Genomic DNA, 20,060 nt, shown 5'->3' on the forward strand with positions numbered 1-20,060 from the left:
TGATTTGTCAGTATCATCTCTACTGTAAAGCATGCTGGTGGCAGCATTAAGTTATAGTTCTGCTTCTCATCAGCAGGGGCTGTGAAACTCCTAGGACTAATGCTAATGTAGCAGTGTACTGAAAAATATTAGAGGAAAACTTGCTTCAGATCTAAGTTCAAAACCTCTGTTACCTTTGACCTTCATTATAAACTGAAATAGAAGGGTTTAATTCTACCACCTTGATAAGATTCAGATCAGTTAAGAAACGTGTTATGCCTATCTGATTTGAAATATTCATATATTCCCTCATTTCATCAGGATTCCACTACTGCCCTACCTAGTGTGATATCTTCTATGGTAGTAAATAGACTTCAGTACATCCAGAATTCTGGGGCACACGAGTTATCTGCACTCTGCATCAAAAGCACTCTGTATTACCACCGTAACTACTATTTTCAGCAAAGTGCACTAGCTGCCACTGAAAAGTTGATTTTTAAGTTGTCCTACTCCAATATAAGACAATAAATCATCTGGTACTAGATTATTTTAACATCTTATGGTATAGGTCCAACTCTTAATCCTGTAGACTCAAGACTGTTTACTCTGCTGAAGGCCAGCTTCCACATAATAGATGACAAAGCCATTTTTTGTGCAACACTATGTCTCTGGAATGCATTGCTTAGTCCTCGAAAAAGGACCTCTCCCCTGGAACACTAAGTTCTGTCCTCTTGTCCCTGTCTTCTTCTGCCCTTCCTATTTTTTTCCTTTTGCTGTCTTCATCTGATCTTATATGGTGTCTTTCTGGACTACTGACTGACACTTAATCATTTACCCAAATCTTAATTACTTTAAGATTGATTTGATCGTAGAATCTGGACACCCTACAACTCAGAAAACACCCCCTTTGCTTTGAAGCTGAAAGTGTTTACACTGCCAGGTGTTATATACTTTATCTAGACTCTTAGAAACACTTCCTAGTCACCTATAACTGTAACAATATATTAGTATTAACACAGACTTCAATGTCTTTTAACCACTTTTTGTTTGTTTTATGTATGTGTGGAGTATTGTGGAGTATCTGAGTTTTCTGAAAACAACTGTATGACTAATTAAGACTTAATGCATTATATTAAAACCCACATACACAAAACCATCAGAAATCATCAAATGACAATTATTTTAGCATTAATAGCCATAAAGCAAAAATGATCAATTGTTTCTTTTAACTAAAGATTAAAGGAATTTATTTAATACTATTACACGCATTCATATTGCACTCTATTTGATTGCACTGTTAATTATTTTAATGTGTTATCTATAAAGCTATTAAATTTAAAATTTTGATGATAATATTGCAGTTTTATTTTGATCTTGCATTGACCAGCGGCCTTGCATGCCCTCTCAAGAATTTGTAAATGGAGACTATGATGAAACAAAAATTTCAGGATTCAAGCATGCATTTAAGAAGAATACACACATTAGGAAATCAGTCATGAAAACTTTCCTGTGCACAATGATTTTCACAGGCTAATTAACCTTTGCCTGAATTTTGTTTTCAACTGTTACAAAGCATTTCTGTTTTTATGAACAGTTAAAAGATCTACTTATACATTATACAAGGAAAATGTTTAAATGGGGGCAATTTTGATGTCTGTTAAACAATCTCAGAAGAAGATTTGTTGCTGAAAGTAAACTATTTGTATTGTATTTTAATTAATTTAAAAATGTATATAAAGGTGCTCACTACACAAATTTTATCACTAATATGTTACATATTATAAAACTGGGGAAATAATTTTGAAATTCCCTAAAGAATTACCTCTAAGTTACTGCAAAGTGCAGGGTTATGGTTGTGTTTCCAGTGTTGAAAACAAATTCAAACTGTTTCTTATTCCATATACTGAAAAAAGACAAATTAATTAATGAAAAGTTGTAATACTGCTTAGTCTTGTATTTGAAAAAAGTAATCCCTTCATTCCAAGAAAAGTCTCCTTCTTTGTCAAGAACAGTATTGAAATAATGTTGACAAATCATGTTCACAGGATATGAAATATGATAAATCTCCTCAGCCTTTCAAAATATGACCAACCCTACATCCCATTTTTTAACTACACATAATGATGTATTTAGTGTATCTCTTCAGTTCATCACCCTCTCTCTTTCCTCAGCTACCAACAACTTAGTTGCCAATTTCTCCCTTTGCTACACTCAACTCTTCTCTTCCCTGTTATGCTCCTATCACCTTCTGTTTTCTTACCAGACCTCCCTTTTATTATACTCCACGAGCTCCTGCTCCAAGTTCTTGCTCTCTGTAAACAGGGCAAATGGAACAACAGTAGTATGTCCTTTTCATTTGACCCCAAACTCTCCATCTCCATTCAAAGACTCTCTATATCAGTTGAGAAGCCCTCATTCTAGACACTCCTTACTGGCTTTTTCCAGTTTAAAATCTTTTTCAACTGCACTTATCACTCTGCAGCCTCCAACCTGTAATCCCTTGCTATATACAGTACGTCTTCTTCTCTTTGCTTACTTTCTGCTGGATGCCCAGTTGTACCATCTCTATTCTTGTGCCCACTCACTTGTTCAAGTCTCTCAAATCTGTACAATCTCTGAATCTCTTTCAGAAACCTCTTAAGACTCAGGTGACAGACAGTGTAGGATAAAACACAGAGAGAGAAGAACAGAGAGAAGAGAGGAGACAGAAGGACAGAACATAAAGTGTGTGCCAGCAAGAGGTCTTTGTCCAGATCATCCATAAAGACCAGACTGTAGCTAAGTATTTGAACCTTGCTAAGAGAGCTTGCTTTTCTGTGTTTTATATGGCCCTGTAACTGCTTAAACCCCTTGGGAAAAAATGGCCTATCCTGGTTAGGTTTCCTTTAGAATAAGGAGATAGGATATTTATTTTGTGGCATCCGGCTTGGCAGAGAGAGATTTAACCACAGGTTGAATTTAATTAATTATTTATTTAGTTTTGAAGGCGGCTTTATCTTATTCTGGACTTTGTAGGCATTATGAGTTTGAATACTTGGTAGCACTATGGGCTTTATTTTCTGGTTTGTTATGACATAAGGCTTCTGGAATGCCTTGTGTATAAACTTATAGAGTAGCATGTTATGCTGCATATTTATGTTGTGTATAGTTTAGTGTGTGTAACTGATATTGTTAAAAAATATTTAACACGGTGTGCCTAAATTATTACTCTTTGCACCAAAGCTGTACCACAGAACAAAGAGCTTGTGCTTCTAACTATGTATATTAATCTCTCAGGTATATTCTTGGCAAAATCCTTACAATTTAGGGGGTTAAATATTTTCTTACTTATTAATACACTCTTTTGGTCATTTTCTAATTTTCTCCATTTTCATAACCACCCATTTGAAACAGAATAATACAAATGTTCAATTAGAAATGTAGTGTACAGTAGATCTCCCTTGCATTTTATTTATATGGTATAGGCTCTGGTTTGCCACAAATCTTACCAGCAATAAGTTGCTTTCTGATAATGGCTGGGGGCAGATCAAAAAAAGTGCAAGAAATTATGTTATATCTCTGTATTTCTTAATAATTTCAGTAATAAATTATTTCAAGGGAGCAATCAACCATCAGAAATGCTAAGAACAAAGTTTTGAGAAAGTGAGCTGTATATATGGTCAAAAGAAGGCAAACATTTTGAAAAGTGCAAAATTCTCATGATAATTTACAGTATTAATTACTGATACTGGCCAGCTCTACTGAAAGCTAATTGTAAAATCAGATTACTGGCCAGATTTCAAAGTCCTCACAGAACAAGTTAAATAAACACTAAAGGAATTACCACAAAATTATAATATGTCAACATTTAATAAAAATATTTTTTTATTTGCTGGATTTTAACATTGATCTTGAACATAAGTATTGTCTTTCTTTTACTGCGATGAGTGTTTTAAATTAAACACAATGTAACCATTAATATTAACGTTAGAACTTCATAAATATAAAGTACACTGTTAAAGCCAGTCATATTGTCACTAAATTTAATAGAAATGAAGGGGAAAATGAGAATCCCATTTAATAGGCAATATAAAAGAGGTCAATATGTGACTTAAATCATATTTTCTACTAACAGCATGAACTGCATGTGAGTGAAGAAAGTGCAGTCCAGTTAGCTGTGCAATTAATATTTTATAAGAAAGAAGAAGTTGATTTTGTTAAAATTTAATGACAATCCAGATGTCTTACCACTTAAGGGAGATAAACATGGTTTTGTGTGCTAATTTTAAAATGAGGACATTTTGATGAACTAAAAAACTACAGCATATACAGGTAAAGTAGTGCCAGGGAACATTTAAACCTGAATAATATATGAAAACAGATAGAGGCCTAGAAAACACATACTTTATTTCTCAGAAACTAAGCTTTTCTTTCACATTTGGATATAGAACACTATTAGTCTAGTCATCTGCAGTTCAAATTATAGGGATGCCTGGGAACCTCAGTAAAACAACTAAGAAAATAAAAATCAGAAAAAACAACTGATTTATATAAAAAATAACCTTCTCAGAATGAAATACAACAGAGGATATGTTTTGATTGCATTTTACTGCTAATGTTTTTCATCAGACTATTGTTTCCAATCACAGCTGCACTCTTGGCATCCTGTCACAAAACCTGGCTCAATGTTATCCATTATCAAATTTAATAGAAGTCGTCATGCTTCACCTTCCTTGAAAAAGTACAACTGAGGTTCTTACAGTATATAATTCTTAACTTAATTCTTAATTATTCTTAACACACCTTATGGCACGTTATCACCTGCTTTGTTACATGTTAGAGTTATCAGATTACAATTACAAATAATAGAATACAATATTTCAAAAATAGTTACAGACACATAAGTGTTATACTTTATCACAAAAGGACACACTAATACAATGACTGATAATCTAGGTGGCAGGGAGCCACATAACTCTTATGTACCTAAATGACTATCTGTAGATGGCTAGAATGGCCTCTCTAGTTTGTGGCCTTTTTACATTCTGGTTAAGATGCCCAGTTGTGACTTACAAGATATGTTTAATCTCTTAACAGTGGTTATACGAGTTAAAAAAACAGTCATTATGTTCTAACAGGGAGAAATGGAAGTGAACTTCCTCTTAGTTATGTCAATGAAAGTCACTCCAATTTATTCAGAAAATACATTCTTTTCTACAGAATTCCTCACCCAGTACTAATCACACATGTCACAAATTGTCTTCCCTGTTCCTTGCTATCTGCTATTAATACATGACATTTAAACCATATACATAATTTACTGAAGTAATTTAACATCTACTCTCTATTAAAAATATACAGACTATTGAGGTCTGACAAGCAGGTAATGTTACAATCAATAATTTAACAAGTAACATACTGTACTAGAGAACTAAAAACCATCATGGAGAACCTGAATAAACGCATTGCATTATGCTGATAGGTAAGGCACGAGGGGGATACCAACACAAAGTGTATGTAACCTTACTGTGCGTATGATGTCTGCTAAATTATTTATTTGAAATAGATTTAAATGTTTTCAGACATCAGATGTAATCCCACCAGACCATCCAACATTTTAATCAGCATATATACTACACCCAGGCGATGGAATACTGAGGGGAATTGTTTGACTCATTTTCAAGTAAAATATTTAATTCTAAATCTTACCTAGAGTATATGGGAAGACATGATAAAAATATTTATTCCTTAATCTTGTGATAAACCCTGAAAAACCTGACGTTAAACAATCACAAATAATATATTAAAACAATTATTTCCAGTTAATATTACTACATAATTTTAAAAAATAGAATACAATTTAAAGAATAAACCATGAAGCATCTTCTACACTCAATTTCAGCTTCAAAGGTTTGTAACTATAAAGTTTACACAAATAAGGGAGAGTATTTGTTATCTTTCATATATTCATGATAAATATGTCAAGCTGCACAGATGAACACTGTCACAAATACCCCTTGCCAATTCTTCCTCCTATTCGCTATCACATTGTAGAACAGAACTGGATACTGTCCCTTGGAAAAACTTTAGTAGGGGACCAGTTGCTCCTGTAAGTCACAACCTTTGTTTAAATAAACAAGGATTTAACTTTTTTTAAATTAAAACATTCTTTTAATTAAAATTGAATAATTAGTTACTGCTGTAACCGTAGATGTTATATGTTGGATATCAGATCTTATACATCCATTTTCTAACAGTTTTATCCATTTCAGGACCTTGAGGGAGCCGGAGCCTATCCTGGCTATAAGTGTAAGGCAGGACACACCCTGGATGGCATGTCAGTCCATCAAAAAGGAACACAGACACTGAAATACACACTCACACCAGGGCCAATTTCCCCAGAAGCCAATTACCCTGCCAGTATGTCTTTGGACTGTGGGAGGAAACCAGAGCACCTAGAGGAAACCAACAGGTATCATTCCAGGTCCCAGTTTTTGCAAGGCAGCACTCCAACCACTGTGCCAAAGTGCTACGTATTCTTTTTAATGTTTTAGTTACCAATGCCTGTTACACTGAGACCTGACCTGCATCAAGTACAAATGAATGTCTTCAGCAAATGTCAGCAGAAAATTCTGGTCATTAGTCATTTTCACTAGTCTTTCTACTTTAAAATCTGCACAAATCTGAAATTTCACACAGTAGTTAAAAAGTACAATTAATGGAACGACAATACATACTGTTTACCTGAGATTTACGACGTCGCAATTTGTTATACAGCATGAAAAAATGAAGGGTTTGATTATGTGTCAAGACAAGAAAAATTTGGACTAAAAATAATCAGATCAGATTGACTTTAAATCAATATCAATGTGGGTCTCTGAAGTAGCTTAACCAGTAAAGACACTCCACCTAAGCGAGGTTGAGCTGTTTGAACGCAGGTTTCAGTGCAAGTCACCGGCTTTCGGTGACTCAAGCAGAGGCACACAGTTTGCTGAGTGCCACCTAGAGCTGTATTAGTCAGCCTAGGGCTCCCTCAGCTCCGAGTGCTACAAGGACCACTGCAGTTTCCTGGGCACTTTGCAAGTTTGTGGTGCTCTAGGTAAGAGATGCTCCTTTACTCCTTCTGGCATTAAAGCTCTTTCTCTTGGCTACATAGTTTGTGACATTTCAAATAATGATTAGCTCAAATGTTAGCTGGATTACTGAGGAGTTTGTCTGCATTTTCTCATTTCCCCCAGTGTGTGGTTGTACATTGGAAATTTCAAGGCAGGTGAAAAACATAACTTGTAATCTAATTAATAAAATAAACTTAGTACATCTGATACCAGTTCTTTATAATTAAACTATATTGGACAAAAACATTGTCTGGCCATGGATATCTGTAAGCATTAGGATACATGCAAAACATGCATTCTATCTCCCCAAGTCTATTTTAGGTAACATCATTCCACGTCACAACTCACAAAAATAAAAACGTGTAAGACATGTAAAAACATCAAATGTCATCAAGGCTACTTTACTAAAATAGCCCACATGGTCCTCTTGTTATTTATTGCTAATTGCAATGAAAATGAGCAGTCTACAGCAATGTCACAAAGCTATTACTGCAAACTAGGTCAGGGATAAGTGACAGTCACTTCTCAGAGGTAAAGTACACAGCTTCACAGTTAATGGAATTAGTATCTAGCTTGAAACCACTGCCTGTTCTTTTTAGGTTAACGGTGCTCTGAATTATGAAAGTAGACAATGAAGACTTTTGGCACTTATAAGGAAGCTTGATTTTTTTTTCTTGCATTTGAAAATGCATAATGAGAATGTACTGAAATCCTGAAAAGACCTATTCTTTTAAAAAGTATTTTTGCTAAATAGCACAATGGAAATTATCAATTTAAGTTTTCACTGTAAAGCAGATTTAACCCACACAACAATTTAAGCAGATTTAATTTTGTTCTCCAAAACAAAAAAACGTTCTACAAATTTAACTGTTGATAGACTGCATCAAAAGTATATTTAGCAAAGAAATGCTACATGTAAATCAGAACCGAGTGTTCTATAAAAAACCTACGAATAATGTATAAAAAGTAACAGATAACAGCATAATTCAAAACAACTACAAATTTCAGGTTTTTTTTAATACTCTGGATATGATGAGAATATTGTAAATTAAATCTTGAAATGTTTTTTAATCATTTACTTTTTATTACTCAATTTTTTAAGACGTTTCTGCAAAATCACATTGATTGCTATTGGGTATTATGGGTATCATTCCTAATAATAGTAAGTCCATGAAAATGTAGCTTAGATGGTTAGATGGTGCTGGGTTGGCCAAAAGGATGACTGAAAAGAATACTGAAACAAGGTAAAAAAAATAATGCACAGGGTCTTGTTCAATACTACAACAATAAACAACTGTAATAGCTGCTATAAATAAAATAGGGATAAAAACTGAAGATATAAAGGTTAAGTAAACACAAAATTAGTATTTCATGTTTCAGGTGTTTACTATAGAAGACGTCAGTGACACTCCCAATGTTGGAAAATGATCCTCACCACTACTGACTAATTTTAGTGTAACCAACAATGAATGTATACAAGGGCTAGGACAGCTATTATTAATTTGCTGGGTTCTCACATAATTTTCTCAGTCTTACTTAAAACAAATTAGGCATGTTATTCAAAGTCTCCTCGCTAGAATAATTTTACTATCACTTAGAATATGAGAAGTGTCCATTCTGATAGTTTACAACAAGTCATATAAGATGGCAGAACTGAACTAGGTAACTATAGAGCAATTGTTTGCTCCTGGTGAAGTTATGGAAATAATATATATAGCTAAATTTGAAGACCACTTATAAAACAATGGCTCTTCATTTATAATTTAGAAGTGGAAGGTCTTGTTTAATTCATCAACGGGACTTGTTCAAACAAGCAACAGGGGTAGTAGATAACATTTGAGCACATGACATGCGATGATAAATTTCAAGTGAAATCTGTAATGATATATTTTAAATGATAGATTTTGATACCCAAAAAGCCTTTGAGAAGGCACCCCCTGAAAAACTGATTCTCAAATTAAAAGCCATAGGAAACCAAGACAATGTATGCACACGAATCATGAATTTGATCACAAGAAACAATTATTTAAGGTGCGTCACCTAAATGGACAGATGTAAGCAGCAGGGTGCTACAGAGTTCCATTTTAGGCCCAATGCCTAATGATTTAGTTTTTGATACACAGAAGTTAGCAACTAGTTAATGATGCACATAATCTAACCATAGGGTAGGGGCTACGTCAGAAACAGTGGAAATAAAATACAAAAGGATTTAGACAAAATCATTAAGTGGGCAAACATTTGACAAAAGCGATTCATGCAGGAATTCATAACATACGTTATACATGTTGCATGGGTGATTCTGAGTTTCAATAAGCTACATATGAAAGAGATCTGAATATTTATATAGATTATTCTGTCTTCATCAACACAATGTGGGGAAGCAAAAAAAAACAGGCTAAAGGAATACTGGAGTATGTAGCACAAGGTGTGGAATATACAATTAAAGAATGAAATGCTCAAGCTTTATAACATGACCTCATTTAGAAAACTGTTCTCAGTTTTGATCACACCACAAAAAGAAATTATAGCTTGGAAAATACTTTAAAAAGAGTGACAACAATTCCTGGTCTCAGGGGATTGTTATATATGGGGAGGTTAAAGGGACTAAACTTCTGTATAAAACAAAGTTGAGAAAAGACTTGATTTAAGTATATAAAACACTAAGGGGTATAGATAGGGTTAACCCAAGGGATTATTTCCCACTCAGTATAAAATTAGGATACAGGAGCACAACTGAAAATCTAAAAGGGTTTTCATTTAAGAGACACTTCTTAAGATAAAAGATCTTGGTCCCATTTCCAGTCTCTAAAAAAACGGATAGATAAAACTCGAGATTCACTCAGCTACTAAAATACAAAACAGGCAAAACAGGCCACAGAGCCACCTCCAATTTACAACCTCTCTAATGTTCTTAATGAAAGCTGAACAGAAGAAAACTGCTCACTACCATTAAAGTAAAATCAGACTAGTAGTCTTTAGGGCGCTGTATAAGGACCTAAGGGCCATCAGTTCAAATCATGGCTGGGAAGCTGCTATTGTTCTCAGCAAACTACTACACTCAAATGATTTTTGGCCCAGTTTTGCTCCAGTAAATATACTATATACTGTATAAATGGGTATTTTCCAGGATGCAGCTGCAAACAAGTTAATTGAGAAATAATTCTAATCTGGTTAAAGGACAAAACTAAAAATAAAACACAGAGCATAGGCAGAAAAATTTAAAAATTAACCCAATCGTAAAATAAGCATGAAGTGTCTGTGACGCTTTAAGAAGAAGAACTAGATGAGTTACTATATTGGGGGAAATAAAACTGCAGATCAAAAGGATTCAGAATCATTTGCAGTGGATTTTTTAATTAGTACAGATTATTTCTCAGAAATGGAAAACAGTTCATAATAGTTCTCGGATGCATTTACTGTCCTTTAAGATAATAATTAACCAACTGGTATTTTAGGGATGTCTGTGATGTTATCATGAATTCTACTATAAACAGAATTGCCCCCAAGACATTTTGATAGTACACAAAATACTACACTGAAAGAGAAGCTATCAAGTTATTAAGCTGTTTAACTCTCCAAAACATAGGTTTTCAACATCTTTAAAAAGTAATAATGCCACTCCAATGAATTAAGACTGAAAAATAAAAAATGTTCAGAAAAAACAAGTGTTTGATCACCCTACTCCCCTTTTCTAAAGATGTAAAAGATATATGCCACTCTGACTAATTTACAGCTTTGATGTTAGGATTATTACTGTACAAAGATATACAGCTTCTGTCAATCATTCTTTTAAATGGTTCCAACCTTCACTCTGACTAAAAAAGTAGTAAGCCTTTATTAATATCAGCTGAAACAAAAAGGAATAGGCCTATGAAATGTATTAGACACTTTGTTTTGATATACTGTAACTAAAGTACATTTAACAACATGCAATGCTTACAAAGTCCCTCTGCTTGCACTGAGTTTTTTTTTAATTTAAAAACTGTCAATTAATGTTACAGAAGATATACAAAGCATTACAATTATATATGTTTTGTGTAAATGTCCTGTGTATTACATATAGTTTGTAACCATTAATTATTTATTTTATAACTTTGTGGAACTGTCTCTACATATAGCCTATTAATCAGGCTTGTTGGCACACTAAATATTTACAGGAATAAAAAAGCCAAAACTGCCGCCACATAATTAAATAATTTACATAATTGGCTCCTCCAAAATTTTCAAAGTTGGGAAACCAGAAGCAAAATTCCAATTACTTTACATGTAAAATATTCTGATTTGTTCATGAGATCTAGAAAATCATCCAGCATTACTTATTTTTACCATAGCACTGAATCATCAAAGTAAGACCAGTATTGCCTGTCTATGATATTTAATCCTAGTACAGTAACTACCAAGATAATTAGACAAGATGAGTAAAATGAATGAAAATGATAAGAACTGGGACAGATTGAGAATCCACGTAGTAGGAGGGCAGACATTATGAAAGTCCTCAGCTACGAAGAACGCACCTTCGTTATAGTTAAAATATCTTCCTAACTGCATTACTGCATGAAAATGCATGTTTCATTACAACAGAAATGTGCAAACCAGGTGTTCAGAAATCTAGGAATTGGCATATTGGTTGTATCACCCAGATATGGACTACAACACTTAAGTTATAACAGATGGTAGTGAACTTGCCAAAGAGCAAATCAAAGACTCCCAAGACAAGTGGGACAATATGTGTTTGGTTGAAACACAAATTGAGTTTCTGGGAAGTTTCTGGGAACCAACAGTTAAAGGAAAGGTGAGGATTCTGTTGAAAAAATAGTGTTGAACAACATCCCTTTGGTGAAGAGCAGAAGTGGATCTGTTCTAGTTCAGTACTGTTTTGCCTTGTCTTGCCTTAGTGTCCAAGATGGAAGGAAGGAACAGAGTTTCCAAAGTTCAGCAGGATATTTTAACCCAAATCTCGTGCCATCGATCAAGAATTCTGGCTCGCAAAAGGCCTTTAGAATGCCAAGGATGTTCAGTATGAAGCAGTTGAAAATCCCTCTTGAGAAGGTTAAGAACTATAAAATGGCTAAAGGATGAACCTCCTTAAGGTTGTCAAAGACAAAACATATTTCACTAAATAGATTTCCAGGGTATGTATACAACTGAAAACCATGTGTTTACACCTACAGTGCTCCCAAGATAAATCTATACCTGTACCTCAATGAAAAAGAAATAAAACAACTGTCCACAGTTTAGATGAATTACATTAGAAATACAGACTGTATACTGCACCCTATAAAAATGTCATATTTTAATCTTGATTGCACACAGCACACAGCAGTCATATTTCTCTTACTTAAAGCATAGAGGACATCAAGTTCACATTCATTCATACTCATGTAGTCAGTATTTTGTAAATCCTCCCCTATCATGGATTCAACTGACAAAATAAGTCCTGTAGTATGCTATGAAGTTCTGGCACTTCTGGGGGAGATTTCTGACCATTCTTCCAAGTAGTATTACTTTAAGTCCTTTGAAAACCACTCAGATACTTGAAATACAAAGATCTACGTATTGAGGTCTGGGGATGACCTGTAGAAAACTATTTTGTCTGTAGTTAACCATCTTTGTCAATTGGGATGTATGCTTTGGATCATTGTAATGCTTGCATATCCATTTTCAATCAAACTTGAACTTTGCAGCAGAGGAAACCAGGTAAAGCTAATAATTTCTCCTATTTAAACATGGGCTGCAAAACAACTACAGGGAGAAATATTTTGTTTCACCTGACAATAAGACATGGTTACATATGTCATTCAGATGTAGATGTAAATCTGAGTGGCCTCCTTCTGTGGTTCACCATCAGAAAAAAACATCTTTATTGCAGCCTGGCCAGGAATTGCACATTAAAGAAGACAAAATAGAATTATATGCCAAAGATGCCACTTTGTACTAGGGATCTCCATCTGTTGAATTGAATTGTTGAATTTGCAGTTGCCCCCTGAACCACTTGACTCACAGTCAAAGCCCATGGTAGCAACATGCACCACTTGTGTCCTCTTCCTTTACCAATAACCTTAAATGTATTAATAATGCAAGTTTGATATTTTTAAGTGAGTTTCATATTTTTCTGGATGCTTTTTTTAACCCTCAAATTGCAGTCAATTTCATTTCTCTGCAGTCTCTGGAGAGCTCTCTCAACATAACCATGACTATACCTATTACAACTGAATGTCTCCTCTGTGCTACCACCTTTTAAAACCTTTTAAAAAAGTAAACAGTGAACAAGACACCTTGTGAGGATTATATAGAGGACTCTTTATTTCTAAAAGCTTACATTGTTCTTACAGCTTTTTTGTATTTTTTAAATATTTTTTTGTTTTTGTTTTTGAATTGTACTTCAAGGAATACTTTAATGTGTTAATACATGAGACCACAGTGTTTTCTTGTATAAATTAGGACAAAATTACTAAACTGTTTAACTTATGCAATGCTATCAATTACAGCATAGAATTTTCAGAATCTTTCTACGCAAGACACATTAGCCAATCTGTAAACTCATTTTTTTCCCTGTTTCATAAGCAGTTTGAGTAAATCTGGAGGGCAATGAATGTAACTATATGACTATATATGACTATATAACTATTTGCATGCTAAATCAGCAATATGATACCATTCATAAATGGTACGAATAAATTTAGATACTACTGTGTTGCTAAATTGTATGGGTTAGTATAAGATTAAAGCTAAACTGCATAGCAAACAATGAAACAAGATAGGGATTAGCATGGTGTAACAGCTTTAAAATAAACCTGACATTTGTTAAAAAATTAAAATTTGTATATTAACAAAACATGTTTGATGTGTGTATTATTAATAAGATAAAGAATAATGAAAGGGTATTTTGAATTTGATTTTCACCATACAGGTTGAGTTGGGCCAACTCATAAGTAAAATCATATTAATTTAACATTAACATTATCTTTTGAAAAACTGATTTACACAAGACTCTTTTAAAATTAAGTCACACTACCACAGTAAGCAAGCTGTTCTTAAGCATAAAACAGCATTAAAGATTATACTAAATTGCACCATAACAAATTAATATGCCTTCTGTTCAAGCATAATCCACAATCCACTTAATGAACAAGATATAATGGTAACAAAAATGTTAATAAATCCCCTGCAGGTCTACATACCCACAGAAAATCTATTTTCTCCTACTTTTGAAGATAACTGTAACAAACTATCAATATAATGCAAGATTAATTTAGTTTTGCTGCTTAACACTTGACAGCAGAGAAAGCCTCACAGAAAAAGTTCCATTCCAACAGTGAAATCACCTTAATGAAATGCCTTATTGTATGTATTAAAAACAAACCAAAAAGTGCATGATAAAAAAACAAACAAAAATAAGCTGCAGTAAGGTTTGGAAAAACTTCTTGCCCCACTTTCCACCACGGGCATAATTTCCCTTCTGATTCAATTTCTTTGAACCAGCTAGTCTGTCAGCCGTGGAATACAATAATCTTCATTTTATGCAACAAGTCAGTAAGGAGACTAGCACAAACCTGTCATCTAAAAAATACTAAAAGATTCTAAACATAAGAATGCACATTTTTGTATCAGCAACTTGTTACACAGAGTGAAGAAAGTTTGCTGTTTATTAGTAAAGACACTTTCCTGAGCAACAATGTTTCACTTTAAAAGGAACTTACCATGTTTCTGAGATCCAAAGGTATGTACTAGCTTAGTAAGTAGTTCAGGATTCTCATATTTTTCTTCATTTACCATTATCCAGAAGCAGTCCTCTGACATTTCTTGGGGTCTGATCTGGAAAAAAAAAAGACACATGGAGGAAGGGAGATTTCAGATAAATGCTTGAGAAACAGCTGAAGAATAAGAATGAAATTAATGTGCTTTGGGATGAAAAAGGAAAATATTCCAAATAATTAGCATCTTCAATGGACACAAATTCTTCCCATTTGGAAGTATTTGAATAGAAAGCATCTGTTTTTAGCAAACCATAAGCTGGTGTAAGACTTCTCCACAAAAAAGGAAAGTGAACTTTGCAGACCGTTCAATAACAGAAACATGTCTAATGGAGGCCTTTTTGAGATATTATAAAATTTATTAAATGTAAAAGCTTTTCAGCCAAAAAAAATGCTATCAATAATAGCTGAAATCAGGTATACTCTTTACATTCAAGTAACTTCATACTTTATACATACAGTATTATGAAAGTGATACACACCCATAAATCTTTACTGATAGAGTATTATTTGATGTTCATTATTAAAATCACAATATGCAGTATTACCTAAACTACATGTACTGTACATACATATGCTCTGCTTGTCTAAATAGGAGTATTCTTTTTACACAAAGAAAAAAACAAAATGTAAGAAATTCAGTTTACATTTCAGTTTTTGAAAATGAGGTGAGCAATTTTATTATCTGCTGCACTTCAGACAGAAACTGATAAACATTCAGAGTCTGATCAATAAGTGCTGGTGTTCCTTCATATTTCATTTAGTCAGTGGCACAAACTTTTCTTAAATTAAGGAAGGTGTCAGAAGCAGTTTGACGTAACTACTTCATAATCTTTGAAAATACGAGTACTTTATAATGGATAAATATGTATACGGGCACAGTTTGTTAAACACATGAAATAATATTATTTCTATCTATCCATATCTCACAACAAGGATGTTAAAATTATGAAACATTTACAATAATGAATAAATATTCATTAAACTTTAAAAATAGATCACAAAATCACATTAAATTCATTTAACCATATTTACTATATAGTACTTAATAAAATTAGTGAATATCACTGTTGCAAACTGTAAGTGATAAACTTACTACCAACAGTACCATATATATAGTATATTTTAAAAATGTAAATGTATGGTAATTGCATATAAAATATAAGGACATTTCTTCTTCCATTATTTATTGGTGTGCTGAATGAAATTCTCTAGTGCAGTGCTCATACCTTTGACCAATTGAGTCGTTTCATGGAGACATCAGGCTTGAACTCCTTTTTAGGCTTCAACCCAAAAGGCAGCATGTGAGGTGGTGGGGACCAATTAGGCCCCCCAAATCCCAGTGGAGGTGGAGGAGGAACCCCAAAGGGAAGAGGCACTCCAGGTTCATGTAGGAATGAAGGTGGAGGTGGAGGTACACATCCGGGAAGAGGGGGTGGGGGTGGTGGTGGGGGTACTGGTGTCCCTGAGACAAAGGGAGGAGGAGGTGGGGGTGGTGGTAAAGATGATGTTATGGGCTGAGGCGACTGGACGGTAGAAACCCCAACTGACACAGCTCCAAACTGCAGAAGTCAAAGCAATACAAATTTATCAAGGACATAATTCCATTTATCTACCACAGGAAAAAATATCATCTTCCTGAAATATGGTTAATCACATAGCACTCTACAGTACATACAACATGTAAGGCAAATGTCAAAGGATTGCTGAAGTATGAGGTCACTAATCTCTTTTTTACATGATCTGACAAACAAATGTCACATCAGACTTTAAAATGAAGATTATCTCTCTCTGTAATTTTGGCAAAAAAGTCTATTCCATTTATCTGCTTTTTCCCTGTTAAGGCAGAATATTTACGAAGACGTCAAACTTTTTTTCCCCATAGACATTTTCAAAAAGCAGACGATAAGCGCAAATTAGTCTTAATCAATGTCATTAATTGTAAGCACATTTTTTTACACTTTACAACCAGCATCACCAATGATGATCAATGAATAATTTTGCTATGTGCTGCCCCAGTACGAAAAACAGTGTCTTCTTTTTCTTGACTACCACTGTTTATCTATATCTTGAATGAACCAACATCACAGTATCTCAAATATATTTAATGCTGATCATTGCCCATCCAAAATCGTACCAGTTTCAAATGTTTACCTATTTTGAGCCTAAACTTCTAAAAATTATATACATCAAAAAGACTGATAATAATTCCAATTTGGAGCATTAATGTCAAAGTGTATTAAGGATACGAAAAACATGTCACTGAAGTAAGAGGGGGTTCTACTGTTTGATCTGAATAACTGCTGCATATAAAGTCCCCATTGCAATAGCGAAACCTATGTATATTCATTCAATCATAAACCTTGTCTTCTTTATCTCCTGATTGTTTGGGACTGAAAGCTGTTCAAATAATCCTTGTCATTTAATTCCACATTGATGGATCAGCTCATTGATGAAATACTGGTAAACTCTCAGGATAAATGAGCTTCAACTGAACTGTGAGATAAAGCTTATTCTCTGAATCTATATTTTACAGGGCAAAAAGTCATTGATTAATTTGTATCACAGATGTTTCCTTGAAAGCTTCTGTATTCCTCAATTTAAAGGTTTTGGATCAATAACAACAAAGACTTCAACATGTCTAAAATACAGTTACCTGCTCATATTATTTTCTAGGTAAAAAAAAGTATGATACTTCGACAAGAACAAAGAAATCTGTATCTTTTAAGACAATAACAAACATAAGGCTATTCAAAACATTAAGATAGTTTTCTTTTTTGCAGCTTTTTCCTCTGAAGTTTGTTTCCAAGAGTGGTGCACCAGCTTTTGTTTCACCATAATTAACAAGTGATTTTTCATGGTTGATGACCAGAACTTCTTTCCAATGTACTGTACATCTGGTGCTGATAGATACTTGGAGAGCAGTGATGATGATAAACGGCTCCTAGATAGCTACAGGGAACTTGAGGGTATAGTAGGAATCAGTCTGTGTTGATTCTGAAAACCTGAGACTGATCATCAGCAAGAAAACAATGATGATGCGCAGAGCAGTGAGAGCTTTCAGGTCATGCATAGCAAAAAGCAGTCTGAGTTATGGTAACCCAAGGTTCACAAACATATCTCATTGCCATTTTAACCTTGAACTGTCAATGTACATATGAACTTTTTACTCTTGTGCAATGACAGTTCTTCTTTCAAATAAAGGGTAAATCTTGTCGTAACATCCAGGTGCATATTTATGCAGAATAGCAACTGCTGGGCACTGAAAACAGAGTTCCGTGCAGTGACCCCAACGTATTCTTGGACAATTATATGCATCACAAACTCCAGACTTGTACTTCTGTACCCCATGAAGCTATTTTTCAACAGTGCATTAGCATTGAATACAGAGTTACAACTTCAGATTTTGATCATACATATGAATAGAATCCTTACATTTTTTATAGTCCAAATGTCAGTTTTCATCATGCATCAATACTTATATATTTAAAAACAAAGAAATAGTTATTATTTTTACAATTGAAATTTTTTTGTGTAGTCATTATTTTTATGTAATCAATTTAAAGTAAGCTGAAAGGGCACTCTGTAATAAGTGTCTTTAGTGATCAACAAATTTTGACTACATTTTATTTTTTTAAAGGTAAAATCAAACATTGCAACCAGAGCAACAAAGCTCCATACACTGTATAGTACAGAGCAAATGATTTATTGATCTGTGCAACAGTTTTAGATTAAAGACTCACAAAAGGTCATTCATGGTCTCTTTTCAGCTACAACCTCTTGAGGTACAAAACCTATATTGAATTTACCAGAGTGCTTGTTGCTAGCCAAGTCTAAGAATGCATTCTTACATTGATAAAGAAAGGAATCTGCAATTCTATGTTTCATTACAAGTTAGGGGAAGATGGCAAGAGTGGACAAAATAGCAAATAATTCACCGTTTTTTCCTACTATGCTCTACTACTGTGCAAAAAGGTTAGCAGCATTAACAATATTTGCACTTTGGAGAAATGTACAGAGGCAACACTTTCTGAAAATGTAAATTCTGTGTAGTGAGTTAATGAGCCCAGGAGCAATTTCAAGGAAAAACAGGTAAAATAGCAATAACACTTACTTTTTGCATGGTAAATCAGTCCAGGGAACATGCACCATAGTTAACGACAGACTCTGAGTTCAATTGAGCATTCCAATTGAGCATTTGTTAAAATGTGTTTACTTTACGAAATTGAAAAATTATCAGAAAAAAAGTTCTCATTCAGCTGAGAGTTATCTTTCATTGCAGGATAGTGCAGCCTGAGGTAAGACTGAATAAATTGCTTTAAGAACAATTTCCTTCGTTGGGATAAAGATCAGTGATTAAAGGCAAAGTGAGGAGCGGCAGTGTCTATAACCTCTCTGCTTAATTACTTGGGAAGTGTTTGATGCAGAAAGCAACAACCTAACACAAACCAATATATATATTTTTTTTAAATGTAATCAATATTAATTATAAGCAGCAAAAGCAATTAATTTAACACATGGAAATTAATTAAGTTTATTAGAACATTCTGAAAACAAAGAGTGACAAAATTGTACTCATCATTAAAAAGCACTTATGAAAAAAGTCAGATATTTTGGAAATCAATAAATTATGTATTACCTGTGATCTAAAGGCTTGGACTTCCATTTCTAGTTCATTGATTTTTTCTTCCCTTTTCTGCAATTGAGCTTGGACTTCTTGTCGAGCCATAAATTCTTCATCAAACTGAAAGACAAAATGACATAATTAGTTTCTTGTCAAGGACACAACATTATCTAGATTTACAAATAAAGGGTTCCATTTTAGTAGTTTACCCTTACGTGCTTTGGTGGTTCTGATACATTTAATTATATTTCAACCAAAGCTGGGGAAAAATGGAGAACGCAGTATGAACACCTTAACACCTGATCTACCTCTGCGATCTATTTTGTCTGAGCGGAATACCTAACATTTCTAGCACACGGAGAGATCAGTACGTTATTTTCTGCATCTCATGCAAAAATCCCAAGCTATCTACATTGGTGAAACAGGAAGGAAACTGGGAGACTACTTCAAGGAACATGTTAGTTCAGCTCAGTTCAGTTCAGTTTATTGTCATATGCACAACTGCAATGAAATGCATATTTGGATGTATGCTCCAGTACAAAGAACACAAAGACATTAAGGAAAAAAAAACAAAACAAACAAACACAGAACAGCAGCAGTAACAGCAAC

The 20,060-nt window shown here is 33.9% G+C and overlaps 1 protein-coding gene across 2 annotated transcripts in view; it reads right to left on the bottom strand.

Annotated features, from left to right (window-relative positions):
• The window catches only part of diaph3 (diaphanous related formin 3), a 458,904-nt gene that overhangs the window by 235,636 nt on the left and 203,208 nt on the right, over window positions 1–20,060 (bottom strand). For both annotated transcript variants that reach the window (XM_088913166.1, XM_088913165.1), the window contains 3 exons: window positions 19,467–19,571; window positions 16,057–16,389; window positions 14,774–14,888 (listed from right to left, as the gene is read on the bottom strand). In XM_088913166.1, the coding sequence (XP_088769292.1) occupies window positions 14,774–14,888; window positions 16,057–16,389; window positions 19,467–19,571 (553 nt within the window). The remainder of the gene's footprint in view (window positions 1–14,773; window positions 14,889–16,056; window positions 16,390–19,466; window positions 19,572–20,060) is intronic.

The sequence above is a fragment of the Atractosteus spatula genome, chromosome 4 (genome assembly GCF_055471065.1).
Source record: "Atractosteus spatula isolate fAtrSpa1 chromosome 4, fAtrSpa1.hap1, whole genome shotgun sequence".
Taxonomy (NCBI): Eukaryota; Metazoa; Chordata; class Actinopteri; order Semionotiformes; family Lepisosteidae; genus Atractosteus; species Atractosteus spatula.